The sequence below is a fragment of the Hemitrygon akajei genome, chromosome 3, assembly GCF_048418815.1.
Source record: "Hemitrygon akajei chromosome 3, sHemAka1.3, whole genome shotgun sequence".
NCBI classification, from domain to species: Eukaryota; Metazoa; Chordata; class Chondrichthyes; order Myliobatiformes; family Dasyatidae; genus Hemitrygon; species Hemitrygon akajei.
In genome coordinates, this window is record NC_133126.1 from 150,633,271 (window position 1) to 150,651,230 (window position 17,960).

The following is a 17,960-nucleotide window of genomic DNA, read 5'->3' on the forward strand; positions in this document are numbered from 1 at the left end:
AATGTAGTGTTTATTCTGGCTGTTCCAAAAATAAATTGACAAAAACCAAAATGTTTCTGTTAAAATCAAAATCCTACAAAAAATTAGCTCACACAACCTACTGCAATTTTGTCATTTACATTTCAAGGTAGATTCTTCCTTCCCTTTTAACCACACATATCCACTCTCTGAATAATATTTAGCTTGCAGAGTGCAAGTTTAGTCTGTGACTTGCAGCATATTCGTGCAAGCTGGCAATGAAGTCTGTAAATAAAAGTAACTTTGATTTAAAACAGATAGATCGCCTGACATCAAAAGGTGTTATCTCCATCTTGAAAATCTCTTCGTAATTTACTGGTTTTAAAGACCGTCATTGTGTGGTGATGACGAATCTGGATGAAACATGTCACAGAAGGAAATGAAGCACAATAAAGATTAAAGCCCCAGTCATTCTATGCTGATCTCATTAACTTCTGAATCGCTTTCATAAATCCAGCATTTCGAGATGACAGAGAATAGGTTGTAAATCCACTCACTCAACTAGGTCATTAGAAAGTGGAAGTAGGAATATGGAAGTTTATTGGGGAAGATCATCAGCTCCAGTGGGAGTGCCGGTTGCCTGAGCCCTTGTCTTCACAATTTTGCAAGTGCAGTCAAGAGCACGGCCCTCTGAAAGAAGACATCTTCCATTTCCAGAATCAGAATAGGAATTAGGTCTGATGTAACATGAACATTGTTGATTTGCAGCCATAGTACAGTGCAGAGACATAACATTACTCTAAATTACAAAATATATAAATAGTGCAAAGAAAAGGAATGTGACGACAGAGTGAAGAAGCTATTCTTGAATCACTGAGTGTGGGTCTTCGTACCTTGTCCTTGATGATAATAAAGTGAAGAGGACATGTCCTTAAAATCTGACAGCACCTGATGAACCTGAGATCTCTGTCTCAGAGGATAATGCCAGAACATCCTTCAAGAGGGTGAACCTTCACGAATCATCAGGCCGCAACAGTGTACTGACCCACTGACTTCAACCTCTCACTGCTGCGGTCCAACGTTCCCACCTGCTTTAAGAGGGCATTAAGAATACCGATACTCAAGAAGAGCAAGGTGAGCTGCTTCAACAACTATCACATAGCAGCACTCAGATCTACTGTAATGAAGTGGTGGTAATGGCTACAATTAACTCGTGCCCTAGCAAGCACCTGGACCCACGGCACTGGAGCACCTAGACAACAGTAAAAACGTACATCTGGCTGCTGTTTATCGAATAGAGCTGAGTGTTCAATACTATCAACCCCTCAACAGGACGTATGGCTAGACACTGCTCAGACGTTACCTATACATTCACAGCTGACATAATTGTAGCTGTTAAAATTTCTAATGGCAACAAGGAGACATACAAGAGTGAGACAGACTGCCTGCTGAGTGGCGCTGCAATAACAACCTTGCACTCAGTGTCAGGAAGACCAAGGAACTGACTGAAGTCACATAAATCACATCTACCACTGTGCTTTCACCATCTTGATCACCTCATCAAAAAAAAACAATTAAAGTTTGTAAGACAAGATCTCCCATGCACAAAGCCATGCTGACTATTCCCAATCCAGATATATGTACTATATTTCAATCTCTCAGAATCCTCTCCGGTAACTTACCTACTACAGCCTAGAGTTCCCAGGTTTTCTATCACTGCCATCCTTAAATAAACATTCACTACCCTCCAGTCTATCACAGCTCAACAATGTTAACAATGATGCAAAGATATCAGCCGAGGTTCCTGCAGTTTTGTTATTTCCACTATTATATATTCCCTTGTACCCAACAATATGGGACCAATATTTGCCTTCGGATACAAAGTATCACAAAGCAAGATACATACGTCAGGCTACTAGTGCTTATTGAATACAATGCAATCATACCCTCGGTTTTAATCAACAAGCTCCAAAATCTGGGCCTCGGTACCCCCTCTACAACCAGAACCTTGACTTCCTCACCAGGAAACCACTGCCAGTGTGGATCAGAAATAACATCTCCCCACTACAATCAACACTGGCGTACCACAAGGATGTGTGCTTAGCCTTCTGCTCTGCTCTCTCTACGCTCCGGACTGTGCGGCTAGGCACAGCTCAAACGCCATCTATAAATTTCCCGATGACACTACTATTGCTGGCAGAAATTCAGGTGGTGATCAGGGAGGCACACAAGAACGAGATAGATCGGCTAGTTGAGTGGTGTCACAACAACAACCTTGCACTCAACATCAGTAATACCATGAAACTGATTGTGGTCTTTGTGAGGGGATTGTGGGATATTGAGGGAACACACAGCAGTCATCCTCAAGAGATCAGTAGTGGAAAGGATGAGCAGCTTCAAATTCCTGAGTGTCGACATCTCTGAAGATCTATCTTGGGTCCAACATATCAATGCAATTACAAAAAGGCATGATAGCGGCTCTATTTTATTATAGTTTGAGGAGAAATGGTGTAAGACAATAAGATCATAAGATACAGGATCAGAATTAGGCCTTTTGGCCCATTGAGTCTGCTCCACCATTTCATCAAGGCTGATCTAATTTTTCCTCTCAGCTTGAATCTCCTGCCTTCTCCTTGTATCCCTACTTGCCCTGACCAATCAAGAATCAGCCTCTGCCTTAAACATACATAAAGTATGTCACCAAAGAGTCTAGCAAATTTTGATCAGTGTACAATGGAAAGTGCATCACCGACTGGTATGGAGGGGCCACTGCACAGGATCAGGAAAAGATGCAGAAAGTTGTAAACTCAGCCAGCTCCATCATCGGCACGAGCACCCCCAGTATCCAGGACACCTTCTAAAGGCAACACCTCAAAAAGGCGGCATCCATCGTTAAGAACACTCATCACCCAGGACATAACTACTATCAAGGAGAAGGTACAGAAGTATTTTGACCCTCCGCCTTCAGATTTCTGAATGAACTATGAACCCATCTACCTCACAATGTTTTTTGCTCTCTTTTTGCACTACTGTACTTACTTTATATATATATAGATATATATCTTATTGTAATTCATAGTCTTTTTAATTAGGTCATGCAATATACTGCTGCTGCAAAGCAACAAATATCATGACATATGCCATTGATATTAAACCTGATTCTGATACTCCTTTTCTAGACCAATGTCATGCATGACCTGCATGTGACCATGATGATCCAACACCTCCCCGCCCCCCCCCCCCCCCCCGCCAAGCTTCGTTACACTGGACTTATCTTATGCATTTAGAACACTTATTACTGGACAGAGTATAAATATCTCACAGCAACTGTCAGAAACAGACAATATTCCTCACTTCCTGCAACAGATGGTTCAGATGAACACTGCCCACTTCTGAACTGTCAAACATTTCATCAGTTCAGATATTAGTCCCATTGTTCTTTTTCAAATTACAGCATCGACAATGATCTGCATCTTGGCTTAACAATTTTTCCTGGGAAGGGTATATCACAGAGGACTATTTAAAGAACATTTTACATTCAACAAGAACCCTCTATTCTCCATTTATTTTTGCAAGATCAGAACATGTGTTTAGAGCTTATATCTTTATCTTCTTGCTGCTTCAGGCTGTGGTTCCCTCCTGCTTTAAAAAGACCACATCATCCTGCTACCCAAGAAAAACAAGACAACATGCCTTTATAACTAGCGCCCAGTTGCTTGAATATCCACCATCCTTAAGTGCTTCAACAGGCTGGTAATGGTAACATCATCTCCTTCTTTTGAAAGAAGCATGACCCACTAACAGGTCTGACTACAGTGGATGCTCTCTCCCTTGTCCTACACTCATCTCTGGAGCATCTGGACAATAAAGGTACCTACATCAGACTAATGTTCATTACCTACAGTTTTTCCTTCAATACTATTATTCCAATCAAACTCACCATCAAACTCCAGACCCTGGGAGTCAATGGCTCTCTGCAACCGGTTTGGATCAGATGGCACTGAGCTGCATTGTCCGTCGATGTCTTGGCTGAGACTTACTTGATTTTAGGTTCATGGGGATGGTTTGGGGGGCTGCATGGGGAGTTATGGATAAGCTTACAGTTTAGGGGCAGGGACAAGGGAAATGAAGGCAAGAGTCTGTGTTCAGAGACCAGTTGGGAATGCTCTGCAGCGGAAGGTCAGCGATCCGGAGGTCGGGTCGGGTTGAAAGGCACAGAGGACACCAGTGATTGCCAAGTTGGTGAATCCACCAATCGGATGTCTGTACAGGTGGGAGACATCACCCCACCTCCCTATATTGTGCAAGTCTGGAATTCAAAGCCTGAAGCCCTCCATGGTTAAAGATCAATAATCCCGGATGCTGGGTAGGTCAAGGCCTGAATGTCAAGCCCATAAGTCCCGTAGTCTATTCCAAGAGGTTGGCAAAGTTCAGAGAGCAAATCTGAAGGTCAAAGTCCAGAGCTTGGCAAGTCTGAAGGTAAAAACCTGAAAGATCAAAGGCTAAAGTTGGTGAATCCAGTGGTAGAGGCCTGAAGGTCGAGTCTCTGAGTCCAGGCCAGAGACTGTAGGGTGAGGGCCCAATGTCTACAAGTCTGAGAGTCCTCTGGAGGCTAGAGGTGGCCCGGGGGCCTCTGGTTGGAGGCCTGACTGTGTGGGTGGAAAAGGGGCTTGTTTTGCTGAAGTTGTCTGGTATTTTTCTGTTGTTGCTGCTGCTGCTTGTGTAGTTCTGTGTTGTGACTTGTGTTGCTGTTGTGCTGAAAATTGTAGGCATGATTTGTTGTTGCCGGAGTGTGTGACAACACTTGAGGGCTGCCCCTGGCACATCCTTGTGTGTGCTGGTCGTTAACACAAATGACACATTTTACTGCATGTTTCGATGTACACGTGATTACTAAATCTGAAACCTCGACCTTCTGACCAACAGACTGCAATCAGTAAGGATAGGCAGCAACAGCTCCACCATGATTATTCTGAACACTGATGTTCATCAGGGTTATGCCCTCAGCCCCCTACTCTACTCTCTGTACACTCATGACTGTGTGGCCACATTCTGCTTTAACTCCATCTACAACTTTGCAGATGATACCTCCACATGATGGGTCGGAATAGAGGAAGACAGACAGGGGGGGGGGGGGGGGGGGGAGGTGTTGCAATGCAAATGTTCCTGATTGGTACTTCACTCTCTGGTATGGAGGGGCCACAGCACAGACTCAGAAAAAGCTGCAGAAAGTTGAAAACTCAGCCTGCTCCATCATGGGCACTAGCGTTCCCCAGTATCTGGCACCTTCAAAAGGTGAAACCTCAAAGAAATGCAGCATCTATCATTAAGGACTCCCATTACCCAGGACGTGCCCTCTTCTCATTGCTACAGGGGTACAGGAGCCTGAAGGCACACACTCAAAGTTTCATGAACAGCTTCTTCCCCTCTGCCATCAGATTTCTGAATGGACAATGAATTCACAAAGAAGTCCTGAAGAAGTGTCTCAGCCTGAAATGTCGACTGTTTACTGTTTTCCATAGATCCTGCCCGCCTTGCTGAGTTCCTCCAGCATTTTTCTCTGTTGCTGTTGAAAGAGTGGATTTGTCAGCGACGCAGCGTCGCAGCGTCGCATATGCTGATCATGAAACAAGCAAAGATCTATCACGACAAACTGAAAATTGAAGGTAATTGTGAATATTCAGCAGGCTGGTTGCAGAAATTTAAGAGAAGGTACGGCATTAAATGTTTACAGATTCGTAGTGATAAAGCATCTACTGATCACAAAGCAGCAGAAAAATTCATTGATGAATTTGCCAAGATCATCGCTGATGAAAATCTAACATGCTGAATGGTTGCATCAGTAATATATATGATGAACAAGTGTAAGACAAAGATTACTTACCAGTATCACGCACAGACAGAGTTGGGAATGATGCTGATGCCAAACAGCCATGGACTGTCCAACTGGGTGGCCAAGGTGGAGATAGCTTATCTTTCTGATGGTTCTATGTACACATTATTGTTTCATGCACAAAATTATTAAAACTATAATATGAAACTACCTTCAGGGTATAAGCTGTATATGTAATGTAAATGGATTTCCAGCTTAGACTTGGGTTCCATCACCAAGGTATTGCATTATATAGATGCAAATATTCCAAAAAACCTTACATCTGAAATACTTCCGGCCCCAACCATTTCAAATAAGTAGTGCTCAAGTGTATTATGTACTGCTGCTGCAGATCAACAAATTTCATGACATATGCCAGTGAGATTAAACCTGATCCTGATTGCACCAACATTGTTGAGGTTGAGGTGGTTCAGAGCTTCAAGTTCCGAGGTGTGGACATCACCAGTAGCTTGTCCTCGCCTCTACTTCCTCAAGAGGCTAAAGAAAGTTGGCAAGTTCCTGTCAACTTTCACCAATTTTTACTGATCCATCATTAAAATCATTTTGTCTGGATGCGTAACAGCTTGGTATGGCTACTGCTCTGCATGCAACCACAAGAAACTGCAGAGATTGATGGACATGGCTCCACACGTCACAGGAATTAATCTTCCCTCTGTGGACCCTTTCTACACTCCTCCCTAACTCAGTAAAGCAGCCAGCATAATCAAACACCCCACCACCCTGGTCACCACTTCTTCTCCCTCTCCTATCAGGCAGAAGGTACAAAAGCCTAAAAGCACCACCAGGTTCGAGGACAGCTTCTGTCCCACTGCTTTCAGACTATCGAACAGACCTCTTATATGATAAAATGAATTCTTGGCCTCACAATCTATCTCGTTATGATCATGCACTTCATCATTTACCTGCACTGTACTTTTTCCAGTAGCTGTTACATTTTATTCTGCATTCTTATTGTTTGACCCTATTCCAGCTCAATACACTGTGTAATGATTTGATCTGAATAAACAGTATGCAAGCCAAGCTTCTCATGATATCTTGGTACATTTGACAATAATAAACCAATATGGATACTAAAGTAGTTTCAGTTGATTTTCTTAAATTAATAAATTTTAACACACTGTATCTAATTGTTTTCTTTTTCATCTTCCTTTGAACGTCTGTTGCTTTCATAGACATTTCATAGGCATCAAAAAATCTTGGAATGACCATGGCAGATAGCCACGTTGGAGTTGAAACTTTCCAGCTGTCCAGGATTCCAAAGTTTAATGAACTAAGCACACTTGGATCCACACAGGTTACTCAGGATAGTAAGCTCTTGCCACAGCTTAGTCCTGGGTTTCTGAATTTGGCTCAGTTCAGATATTTAGCAGATGGCACCAAGTATCAAAACAAGAATGGCCCCTCTACTCCAGGCACCCAATCCATTTTGGGCCACCGCTATAACAAAACCAAACCCTGTAACTTGGCTGCAATGGAAGTAAGCCTTCCTGAACGATATCAAACATGCACCAATTTTAAGATCAGTGGCAAAGCAAGATGAAGCAGTGAAACTCAAGCAAGCACCTGGGAGAACTTTGAAGCTCTGCACCTACAGAACGGACAGATCCAGTGGAAAACCTTTTGATGCTTGCAATTAGACCATTGTGTCAGGAAACGTAGAGAAGTCTTGACACAAAACCAGAGCAGTGGAGATGATCTGGCAGTAAACAATATTTTACTAATAAACTGCACAATAATATGCCATGAGGGACTACCAAACAAGATAGAACAGATACTTAACATGACAAGGCAACAAGGACTGTGGGTGAGAGCTGGGTTTAAATAGGCTGCAGGTGATGAGTTGGAAACGAGTGACAGGTGACTCCTGTTCACTGGGTGGAGACAGAGAGGTGCCTACCTGTGCAGACCAAGCACATTGGGCATGATGTTCACCACAGTGACAGCATCTCTGTGGAGGCTGACGTGATTTCTGTGGAGACTGTAGGCTGTGGATTGTTATCTGCTAGTAAACATTGAGATTTTCAGGAGGGGTCTCCAGTTCCAGTACTGCCTCAATTGTGGTGATATGGGGGGGGGGGGGGTGGCAGAAACAGTGTAAGATCTCTCTTGACCTCCCCCCTATGGTGAGCTGTGGAGCATGCATTGCCCCAGTACAAGTCGGGTGGCAGATTCTTCTGTGTCCTTGCAGCAATCTTGGACTCCAACAATCAATGCTTGGATAAGCATTGCTTCTTTGAATTTGCTCAGAGGAATGCCTTTGCACTTGCATTCCTGCACCACCTGGGTCAATCTTGCGACTAATTCATCTACGTTCTCATAGGGGGTCTGCCAGATGTGAGAACCGTATGTGTGTCGTAAAGACGCTGTCCTGCGTCCCCCAATACGTTGTCCAAAGCCTGGAAAGCTGGCTCTGTTGATCACGTTGTGTCCCAGCAGTTGAATAAATGGACGCTTCATCAAGAGCTGAGGAGAGTCACAGCCTTCTACCGTCGACATCAGCTAACCAGGAAGGCAGAGAGAGAAAGGTTGCCCTTCCCAACCCGTGGTAGTCCATGAGGGTGCACTGGCATGTTAACTGTTACCAAGTAGGAAATATATTTCCTCATTTTACCTCACGTATTCCCTTCCTCTGCGGTTCCCATTTACAGGGGGAGAGATGAACTCTATCAGATTGATTGCGAGAATGTGGCAAGTGCACGAGATGCTGATAGATCGCACAGTGAATGGACTGGGCCTCCGACACGCAGGAGGAACTCTCTTTTGGACACCAGCTTTCCAGTGTGGATCCTTTTCATCTTGGCGGGCCCACTTCGTAGCTCCCGCACTGTAAGTTGCCCAGCAAGTACAATGGCTAAGGTGACTCGGTAAAAACATTTAACCCCGCTACTCCATTGTTGTTATTGCTCCGCGCACATGTAACAGACCCCACCTAAGCAGTTGCCATAATCAACGACACCATCCTCCCCCACCCCCCACCCTCACCCCCAACCCCACCTGGACATTCGCTCTTCTCCCCTCTCCCATTGGGTAGAAGATACAAAAGCCTGAAGGTACATACCACCTGGCTCCAGGACAGCTTCTATCCCACTGTTATCAGACTCTTGAATCGACTTCTTATACGACAAGATGGGCTCCTGACCTCACAATCTACCTTGGTATGATCTTGCACTTTATTGTTAACCTGCACTGCAATTGAAATATAAGTAAAATATAAAGGGAGGGGCCATCAAAGGGAACTGCCAAAATCTATGAGATAAAGATATCCAAAGTTTAAGGCTCAAAAGGAATTTATCTGATTACCAGTTTTTGCCAAGGCTGAAGAGAGGTGGGACTATGATGTATTAGATGGAGGGTAAACATGTGGTTTGTAAATTCTGCACATAATCTTTTCACCCATGCCGCTGAACCATGCTCTCTTCAAAACCGCTCCGACAGAACTGCAGAGTGGCGTTGCAGCAGAACTAATAAGGAGGTTGAAACAAACGGATGCAACTCGATAAATGGGCATCACTGTTCCATTCCATTCCCTGACACTGGTGCAAATACGCATGCAATTTTGTCCATAGCATCTTGGTGACTGCTGCCAGTTCTACTGAGCTATTGCCCAGCTGTACCTTTTTTGTTCACGTTTTAAAAATTTAGATTGATCTTTAAGCCCCACAACTAACAGTGCCCTTCATCCCACCCAGCTTAATCTGGTCAGCATATCATTCTATCTCCACCCTAATCGTGCACTTTTCGAGCTTTCTCCTAAATGTGTCTCCATATGTATTCTCTGCATTTACTCCTCTTTCCAAGTTACTGGAAATTGCAGTGAAAACAACTGATGACATTTGCCACCCCTGTCCAGAGGTTACGGAGGAAAATATAGCAATGATTAATGAATTGTAGAGTCACAGAACAGAAACAGGCCCTTTGGCCCATCTAGTCCATGCTGCACTATTAATCTGCTGTGTCCCATCAACCTGCACCCGGGCCATAGGCTTCCATACCCCTCACATCCAAGTACCTATCCAAATTTCTCTTAAATGTTGAAATCGAATCCATATCTACTACTTATGCTGGCAGCTTATTCCACACTGAGTGAAGAAGCTCTCCCATCATGTTCCCCTCAAACATTTCACCAACATATGCAAAAGCACAAGTAGTTGAACTAAGTTAAAAACTTGTTTCATTTATTAGAACAATCCTGAAATTAATTGATATAGCAAGTGCTCGTGGACTTCGTCCTTTTTCAAAGATAATTAAACAGCAGTTCACCTGCGCATCTTCAATCTGTAATATATCAACGTAAGTAAGTATTGAGGTTCCAACACTCATTAACCTCATGTAAGGCCTCAGTTAGATGGGAGTGACTGGCACAGGGACAGTGGACCTGGTTGCAAAGCATCAAGAGATCACAGCGACATTGCCTGATTACAGAGCTTCCAGTCATCTATTAAAATCAATACAAAGTAAGTAACACATAATGGGAATGAACTAAGAATAAAGATAGACAAAGATGGACAAAGACACAGTTAGAATGAAAGATTTACATTTTCAGTGCTCTTCCCAGCTTCAGTTAGTCTCAAAGCTTTAAGTACATATGAAATGTAATAGTTACTGGTCTAACAATGGAGCAGTCAGTTTGTGAATAGGAAGCTCGCACAAAAGCAGTTTGAGAATAACTAAATATTTTGTTAATATGACCATGATTGAGGGGTAAATATTGGAGAGTACGCCAGGAAAAACACACTTGCTTTTCTTTGAAATTGTGCCAAAGAGCATTTTAAAAGGCAGATAGTGCTTTGGTTTAATGTCTCATCCAAAAGGTGGCACTCCTAACCAAGTAGCACTTCCTCCGTACTGCACCAAAGCGTCACCGCAGACTTCTCTGCTTGAATGTGTGGAGACAGACTTAGACATGTAGGCTCAGTAGCTGAGTCTTACCCACAGACACGCAAGACAAAGCCCATCAGGACGAAAGAGAAAAATAAACAGTAGACACAGTAAACAAGCATGAAAGACAAACTAAATGTGCAATTAGCTTTATTTTAATTGATGACGGAACAAGCAGCAGAAGCGTGAAGCTTGCGGTAATGGCTAAGATCGCTGCTAAAGGCAAGCTTTGAAGGCTAAGCACCAGCTTGGAGAACACAAGGTAACATAAATATTTGTGCTTTATCTCAATGGAAAATACAATGTTGCAGCTTAGGATATTAAAAAATCATTAACGCAAAATTGATGGCATAGTATTTTAACATACAATCAGAAACAGGAGAGGAGCCTACATTAAAACGATAAAAGAATGATACTACCCATTAATCATGAAGGATCAATTGTTAGAATTAAAGCCTTCTTAATCAATAATCAACAACTCTTGTCTGCAAACTCATTGCAGTCCTCCATGTTACTTTAAGCTGTATCAATGACCCATCCCCTCAAAAATCCAGTTCAACACTGGCCTGAGCTCCAAACCTCACATCCAAACAACCTCAAAACACTTAGATCTACATTCCCTCTGCCCCAACTTCACCTGCAGAAGCACATCGTAGGAACAACCTCTCTTCTAGGGACTGTGTACATTTCTCCCTGTCTTAGTAAAGCAGCCAGTATAATCAAAACTCAACCCACCCCAGACATTCTGTCTTCTGCCCTTCTCAACTGGGCAGCAGATACAAAAGCCTGTAAGCACATGCCACCAGGCTCAGGGCAGCTTTTATGCCCACTGTTGTCAGACTCTTGAATGGACTTCTTGTACAATAAGATGGACTCCTGACCTCACAATCTATCTCGCTATGATCTTGCTCTTTATCATTTATCTTCACTGTACCTTTTTAGCAGCTTTTACACTTTATTCTGCATTGTTATTGATTTACCTTATTCCAGCTCAATATACTGTGTACTGATTTGATCAAGGCAGGCTTTTCACTGTATCTTTGTTCATGTGACAATAATAAACCAGTGACTGGCACTCAAATTATTGCTAACTCCATTTTTAGTTTCTCCAACATGTTTTTTTGCCGGTGCTAGTCCCTAACTCCAGTAGTATGACCAAGGCTGCCTTAGTCTCACGTACTGGAGCACTCTCACTAAATTGTTCCATCTTGTCACCTTCACTCCATGAATTGCTTCTTCTCCCAATCATTTCACTACATAGCATCCATTTCTCCTCTGTGAATGTCATTGGATGACTAAAGGAGCTATGCAAAAGAAAGCTCCTACTAGTAACATGGGTGCACAGGAGTAGAAACGCCCACTTGACTATTCAGCAGTGAGCTGGCATAAGTATCTTGTACTCCTCCTAGAGTTTAGTTTAGATCTTGAAAACTGAGTGCAAGGAACAAATGCAAAAACATTGCTCACTTAGCCCATGCCACAGAGGGTGAATGACTACAATGGCCCATTTTTGGCAGCACGAAGAATAACTTCTACTTGATGCAGAAACTTAAAAAATTCAGATTATGTACAATCACAGTAAATATCTATAGTCTTCTGACAATGATCATATACAGCAGTAAACCAACATTACAGCAGATCTGTCACTTTACAATTCAAGCCATTTGCAGTTGCTGCACTCAGCTACTGCTTATTAATTAGACTCTTGTAACGGCCATGTACAGTATATCATGCTGTCACCTGTGAAGCAGAAATGCAAACCATTAAACCTGCTGGTGAATAAATTGAATATATGGAATTGAATAATCACACTTCTTGAAACAAATCATAAATCACTTTGTAGAGGTCTTCACCTGCTGATTGAGAGCTTTGCGTTCTGCTTGACGTTGGTCATTTACAATTTCTGGGTCCCGATCTTCAGTTTCCTCATGTGGATTGTTCTCATCATCAGCTAACATGCAAACGATGCAAAACTTTGTTACTTAATTCATTGAATTCACAACAGTGACAATCTAAACTATCTTTTAGTAGTTTTGCAATCAACGCTGTTTATGAGCTCAGTTTGGAAATATGCCCAAGTCTTAATTTACCAGCTATGATGCCAAATTTCAGTCACACACTCGAACAATGCATAACTTGAAGGCATACCAAAAATATTAAAAGACAATTTTAATTTTCTACTTTATCTGTGTGCTTGTATACATAGATAACAACTTTATACGGACACAAAATTTGGATGGGCGGCAATTAACTACACTTCCACATGAAAATCCCATGTATTGAGTACAAAAACTTTCATGAAGTGAGTTGTTGCAAAGACACATGATAACCAAATAGGTAGATAAGCCTGCTGGAGAGGAGCAGCCAGAACATCATTTGGATAACTTGTAACTATTGTTGCCATTTTGGAGTTCAACTCTCAGCAGCTGATACAGGAGATATCTGCCCACACTCTTCCACCATTGCCAGTGCTACTTAATGAGAACAACTACTCAAGGGTAGCTGCTGATTGATTTCCAGGTAGGCCCATTGTTTCTGCCCCACTGAACTCTTGTCCTCATACCTCAACTCCATTTTAAGCCCTTGGTTCAGTCCTTTCCCATCTATATCTGCGACACTTCACGTGCTCTTGACCTCCTCAACAACTTTCAATTCCACAACCCTCCATGGATGTCCAGTCCCTACGCGCTTCTATCCCTCATTAAGAAGGACTTAGAGCTCTCCGCTTCTTTCTTGACAACAGATCCAACTGTTTCCCTCCTCCATCTGATAGAACTGGTCTTCGCCCTCAACAATTTCTCTTTTAGCTCCTCCCACTTTATCCAAACCCAATGTGTCACCATAGACACCTGCATGGGCTCAGCTCTGCCTGCCTTTTCATTGGATATGTGAAACAGTCCATGTTTCAAGTCCTCTCCAGTAATACTCCCTAACTTTTTCTGCACTAAACTAACAGCTGCATTGGTGCAACTTCTTGCACCCATGCTGAGCTTGTCAATTTCATCAAATTTGACACTAACTTCCACCCTGCCCTTAAATTCATTTGGTTCATTCCGACACCACCCTCCCCTTTCTCAATCCCTCTGTCTCCATCACTGGAGACAAACTGTCGACTGATTATCTTTTATAAACTCACTGATTCCCACAGCTATCTTGACTATACCCCTTCCCTCCCGGTCTCCTGTAAAATCTCATTCCCTTCTCTCAATTCCTTCGTCTCTGCCGCATCTGTTCCCAGGATGCAGCTTTTCTTCCCAGGCCATCAGAGATGTCCTCCTTCTTCAAAGAATGAGGTTTTGCTTCCTCCACTATTGATGCTGCCTTCACCCACATCTACTCTATATCCCGACATCCATGCTCATCACATCTTCCCATTGCCTCATAGAGTTCCTCTTGTCCTCATCTACTACTCCATGAGTTTTTGCATCCAAAACATCATTTTCTGCAAATTCTGTCATCTTCAACAGCACCCTACCATAAAGCCCATTTTACACACCCCCCCCTTCCCACTCTCCTTCCACAGGGATCACTCCCTCAGTGATTCCCTTGTCCATCTGTCCCTCTCCACTAATCTACCTCCTGGCACTTACCCCTGCAAGCGGCAGAAGTGCTACACCTGTCCATTCGCCACCTCCATTCAAGGCCCGAAACAGTCCTTCATATGCCAATCTGTTGGGGCCATTTACTGCATTTGGTGCTCTTAGTGCAGCCTCCTTACATTGGTGAGATCTGATGTAGACTGGGGAGAACCGCTTTGTCGAGCACTCCAGCTCCATCCACAGAAAGCGTTATTTCCTGGTGACCAATCATCTCAATTCCTATCTCCAGTCCCATTCTGACATGTCGGCCAATGGCCTCCTCTTCTGCCCAGATGAGCCCACTCTCAGGGTAGAGGAGCGACAGCTCGTATTCCGTCCAGATAACCTCCAACCTGATGGCATGAATATCAATTTCTCCAACTACCGTTTGTTTTTTCCCTCACCTTTCCCTCTTCCTCATTACCCCACTCTGAACTCTTATCTCTTATTCTCACCTACCTATCACTTCCCTCTGGTGCCCCTCCTCCTCCCCATTCTCCCATAATCCACTCTCCTCTCCTATCAGATTCCTCCTTCTCCAGCCCTTTGCCTTTTCCAATGCTTCCAGCATCTTACTTCATCCCCACCTCCCCAACCCACATGGCTTCACCTATCACCTTCTCGTTTGTCCTCCTACCCCTCCCACCACCTTCTTTTTCTGCCTTCTTCCCTTCCTTTCCAGTCCTAATGAAGGGTCTCAACCTGAAATGTCAACTGTTTATTCATTTCCATTAATGCTGCCTGACCTGCGATTTCTGCTGCTTGCTGTTAAGCTTGTGAAGGGTTTGCTACTTTCTGTGAAGCATCTGTTCTGAACAACAGGGACAGTTCTAAAGGGGTTTCTGCTAACATCAAGCAAGCTCCTACATATACTCAAGGTTGCCCTGAGACACGAGTGCACCAGTAGAACTGCCCCTTGGTGCTCAGCCCTGACTGGGAGAATAAGCTGATGGCACAGAGAGTTTGGCAAGCTGCTGGATGTGAGGAAGTCCCTAACTTGTGTGTGCCCACACTGGTGCCTCCATCCACACTTGAGAAAACCACAGTGTGAGGTATTTCAACGATGACATCTTCAATGAAATCAGCGTTCAAAGAAAACTTTTTCAAAGAACCACATCATCCCTCTGGGAGGCTCTTCCATCTCTACTGATACCCACCTTTACCATGCAACATTGGAGATGCCAGTCCAGGACCCCAAACACTCCATCAATTTACCTGTACTTTTTCAAGGTTAGTCCACTGCACACAGAGTTCACAGTGTGGCCTGTTCTACATTGTTGATGTGGAATGTAAATCAAGTGACTGCATTACAGGTCACCACCATTCAGTCCACATTCAGGACACCGAGCTCCTAGTTGCTTGTTACTTTATCTTTCATCTCTTTCCCAGTCTGACCTCTCCACCCCAGATACGCCTTTTTGTCAATTTAAAGATTTATCTAAACTATCGTGGCCTGCACTTCCAAGACTATTTCACCACTACATATCTAAATTGTTCCACTCTCCGCCAGAGGAGGATTCTGACTGGTACACAAGAACCAGAAGAGGAACTGATTTCCAAATAAAAAAAATTAAAACTTAAGTAACTCAGGTAAAGTTCAAGAGACCATGGCAATTATGTAGATTGGCATGGTAGTTTAGTGGCTAGTGTAATGTAATCAAAGTTAAATTTCTGCCCTGTCAGTAAGTAACTTATACACTCTCCCTGTGACCGTGTGCGTTTCTTTCCACACTCCAAAGCATGCTGGTTGGTAAGACCTGGGCGTGCTATACTGGTGCCAGCAGCATGGTGGTACTTGTCGCCTGCCCCAGCACACCCCCAGACTGTTCATGCAAGTGACACATTTCACTGTATGATTCGATGTTCTGATGCACATTTGGCAAATAAAGCTGATCTATTCTTCAATTAAAGTTTTAAGCACTGTTTTCTACTTCAGCTCTGGACATGCACTTTTGAGACATTCTTTAGCCACTTAAGTTCACACCTGCAAATGAAATGTTTTTCCGTTCTTATCAGTTACGCACAGTCAAATCTGCACTTTATCCAAGTCTTAACATATAGGGCTATTATTAGATTCAACCTCACCCTCTTCCTCTTCTTGCACATCCTGCTCATCTTCGGCTTCAGTAGCAGCATTATCGTCACGGAAATCCGACTGCCGCCTGTTACATCAAACATTCACAGTTAGTAATGAATGACAACAATCAAGGACAAGGTCTAAGATGTCACAGGCAGGAAAACAGATGAGATTCTGAAGATGAATTTTAACAATGTAGTAACAAGCCAAGGTGAAATTCTCTGGATTACTATCTATACCAGGTATCTGTGAATACTGTAATCACAGATAAAGACTGATTGAAAAGATGGTGCAGGGTGGAGGACTCTAGATAGATGGGATTCTCTGACTGGTTCTAGGGTAGGTGGATCAGGACAGGTGAGATACCTGCGGCTGATCCTGGAAATCCTTTCTGCAATCCTCACTAAAGCAGGATTTATCCTCTAGCTTGACAGCCATAGTGGTGGCGTAATGCGATGGTGGTGTACGTTTATGCAGGTGATGATAGTTCAGAGAGACTCACGGATGCCAAATGTTGATTTAGCATATCTGCAATGAAAATATCGCATTTATCAGGTTGGTTGAACCACACAACACGTTGAGAGATTTCATCAGTGTGAAGACAGGAACCTGTCTCCACAAGGTATGTGTGGTGGTCACTTAAAACAAAGTTATCAAGAACAGATGCATCTACTACTGTAGATTGACAGGGTTATCAAATATGTTCACTCACTATCTTCAAACAAGAGAAAATCTGCAGATGCTGGAAATGAAAGTGATGCACACAACGCTGTGAGTCAGCAGGCCAGGCAGCATCTATGGAAAAGAGTAAACAGTCGATGCTAGGGCCGAGACCCATCATCAGGACGGGAAAGAAGAGATGAGAAGTCAGAGTAAGAATGTGCGGGAAGGAGAGGAAAAAGTGCAAGGTGGTAGGTGATAGGTGAAATCGGGAGAGGGGGCGGGATGAAGTAAAGAGCTGGGAAGTCGATTGGTGAAAGAGATACAGGGCTGGAGAAGCAGGTATCTGACAGGAGAGAACAGAAGGCCATGGAAGACAGGGAAGTGAGAGGAGCACCAGAGGGAGGTGATGGGTATGTAAGGAGATAAAGGTGAGAGAGGGAAATGGGAAAGGGGAATGGTGAAGGAATAATAATAACAATGAGCAATAACAATCAACTTTTTAAGGAAAAAGGATGAGCCCTATTGCTTATTTACATGTATTTATTGTTTAACAAATAATAAAGTATGACAGAGAGATTGAAATAACATGCATTTTACAAAATATGCTCAAAAATTAAATAATCTCTTAAAAAGACAATTGAAAAAATAACATCATTGCTAAATAGCATTGTTTGTGTAAACATTTTCTACTTCACCAGGCCTGCAAGGATTTCAAACTGTATCATCCAATATGACGTGTCATGAGAACTGTTTAAGAGGCACCAAACCGGCATGAGATACTTCCTGTGAAAACATCTCACTGCTCTTGAGTTGGAAAAAATCACGGGCTGTTTCATTTGGCAGTAGAGATAATCATTATGCATCTTTTTATTATGGGTGAAGTTTAATGACTAAAGGGGTGGCACTGCATGCG

The 17,960-nt window shown here is 43.2% G+C and overlaps 1 protein-coding gene across 3 annotated transcripts in view; it reads right to left on the reverse strand.

The window, feature by feature from the left end:
* Positions 1-17,960, reverse strand: part of golim4a (golgi integral membrane protein 4a) — a 100,729-nt gene that overhangs the window by 16,536 nt on the left and 66,233 nt on the right. For 2 of the 3 annotated variants that reach the window (XM_073041039.1, XM_073041038.1), the window contains exons 11-12: positions 16,393-16,469; positions 12,583-12,680 (exon numbers count right to left, since the gene is read on the reverse strand). In XM_073041039.1, coding sequence (XP_072897140.1) covers positions 12,583-12,680; positions 16,393-16,469 — 175 coding nt within the window. Of the gene's footprint in view, positions 1-10,862; positions 12,470-12,582; positions 12,681-16,392; positions 16,470-17,960 lie in introns of those variants that run through there. The other variant, XM_073041040.1, reaches the window with a different exon arrangement.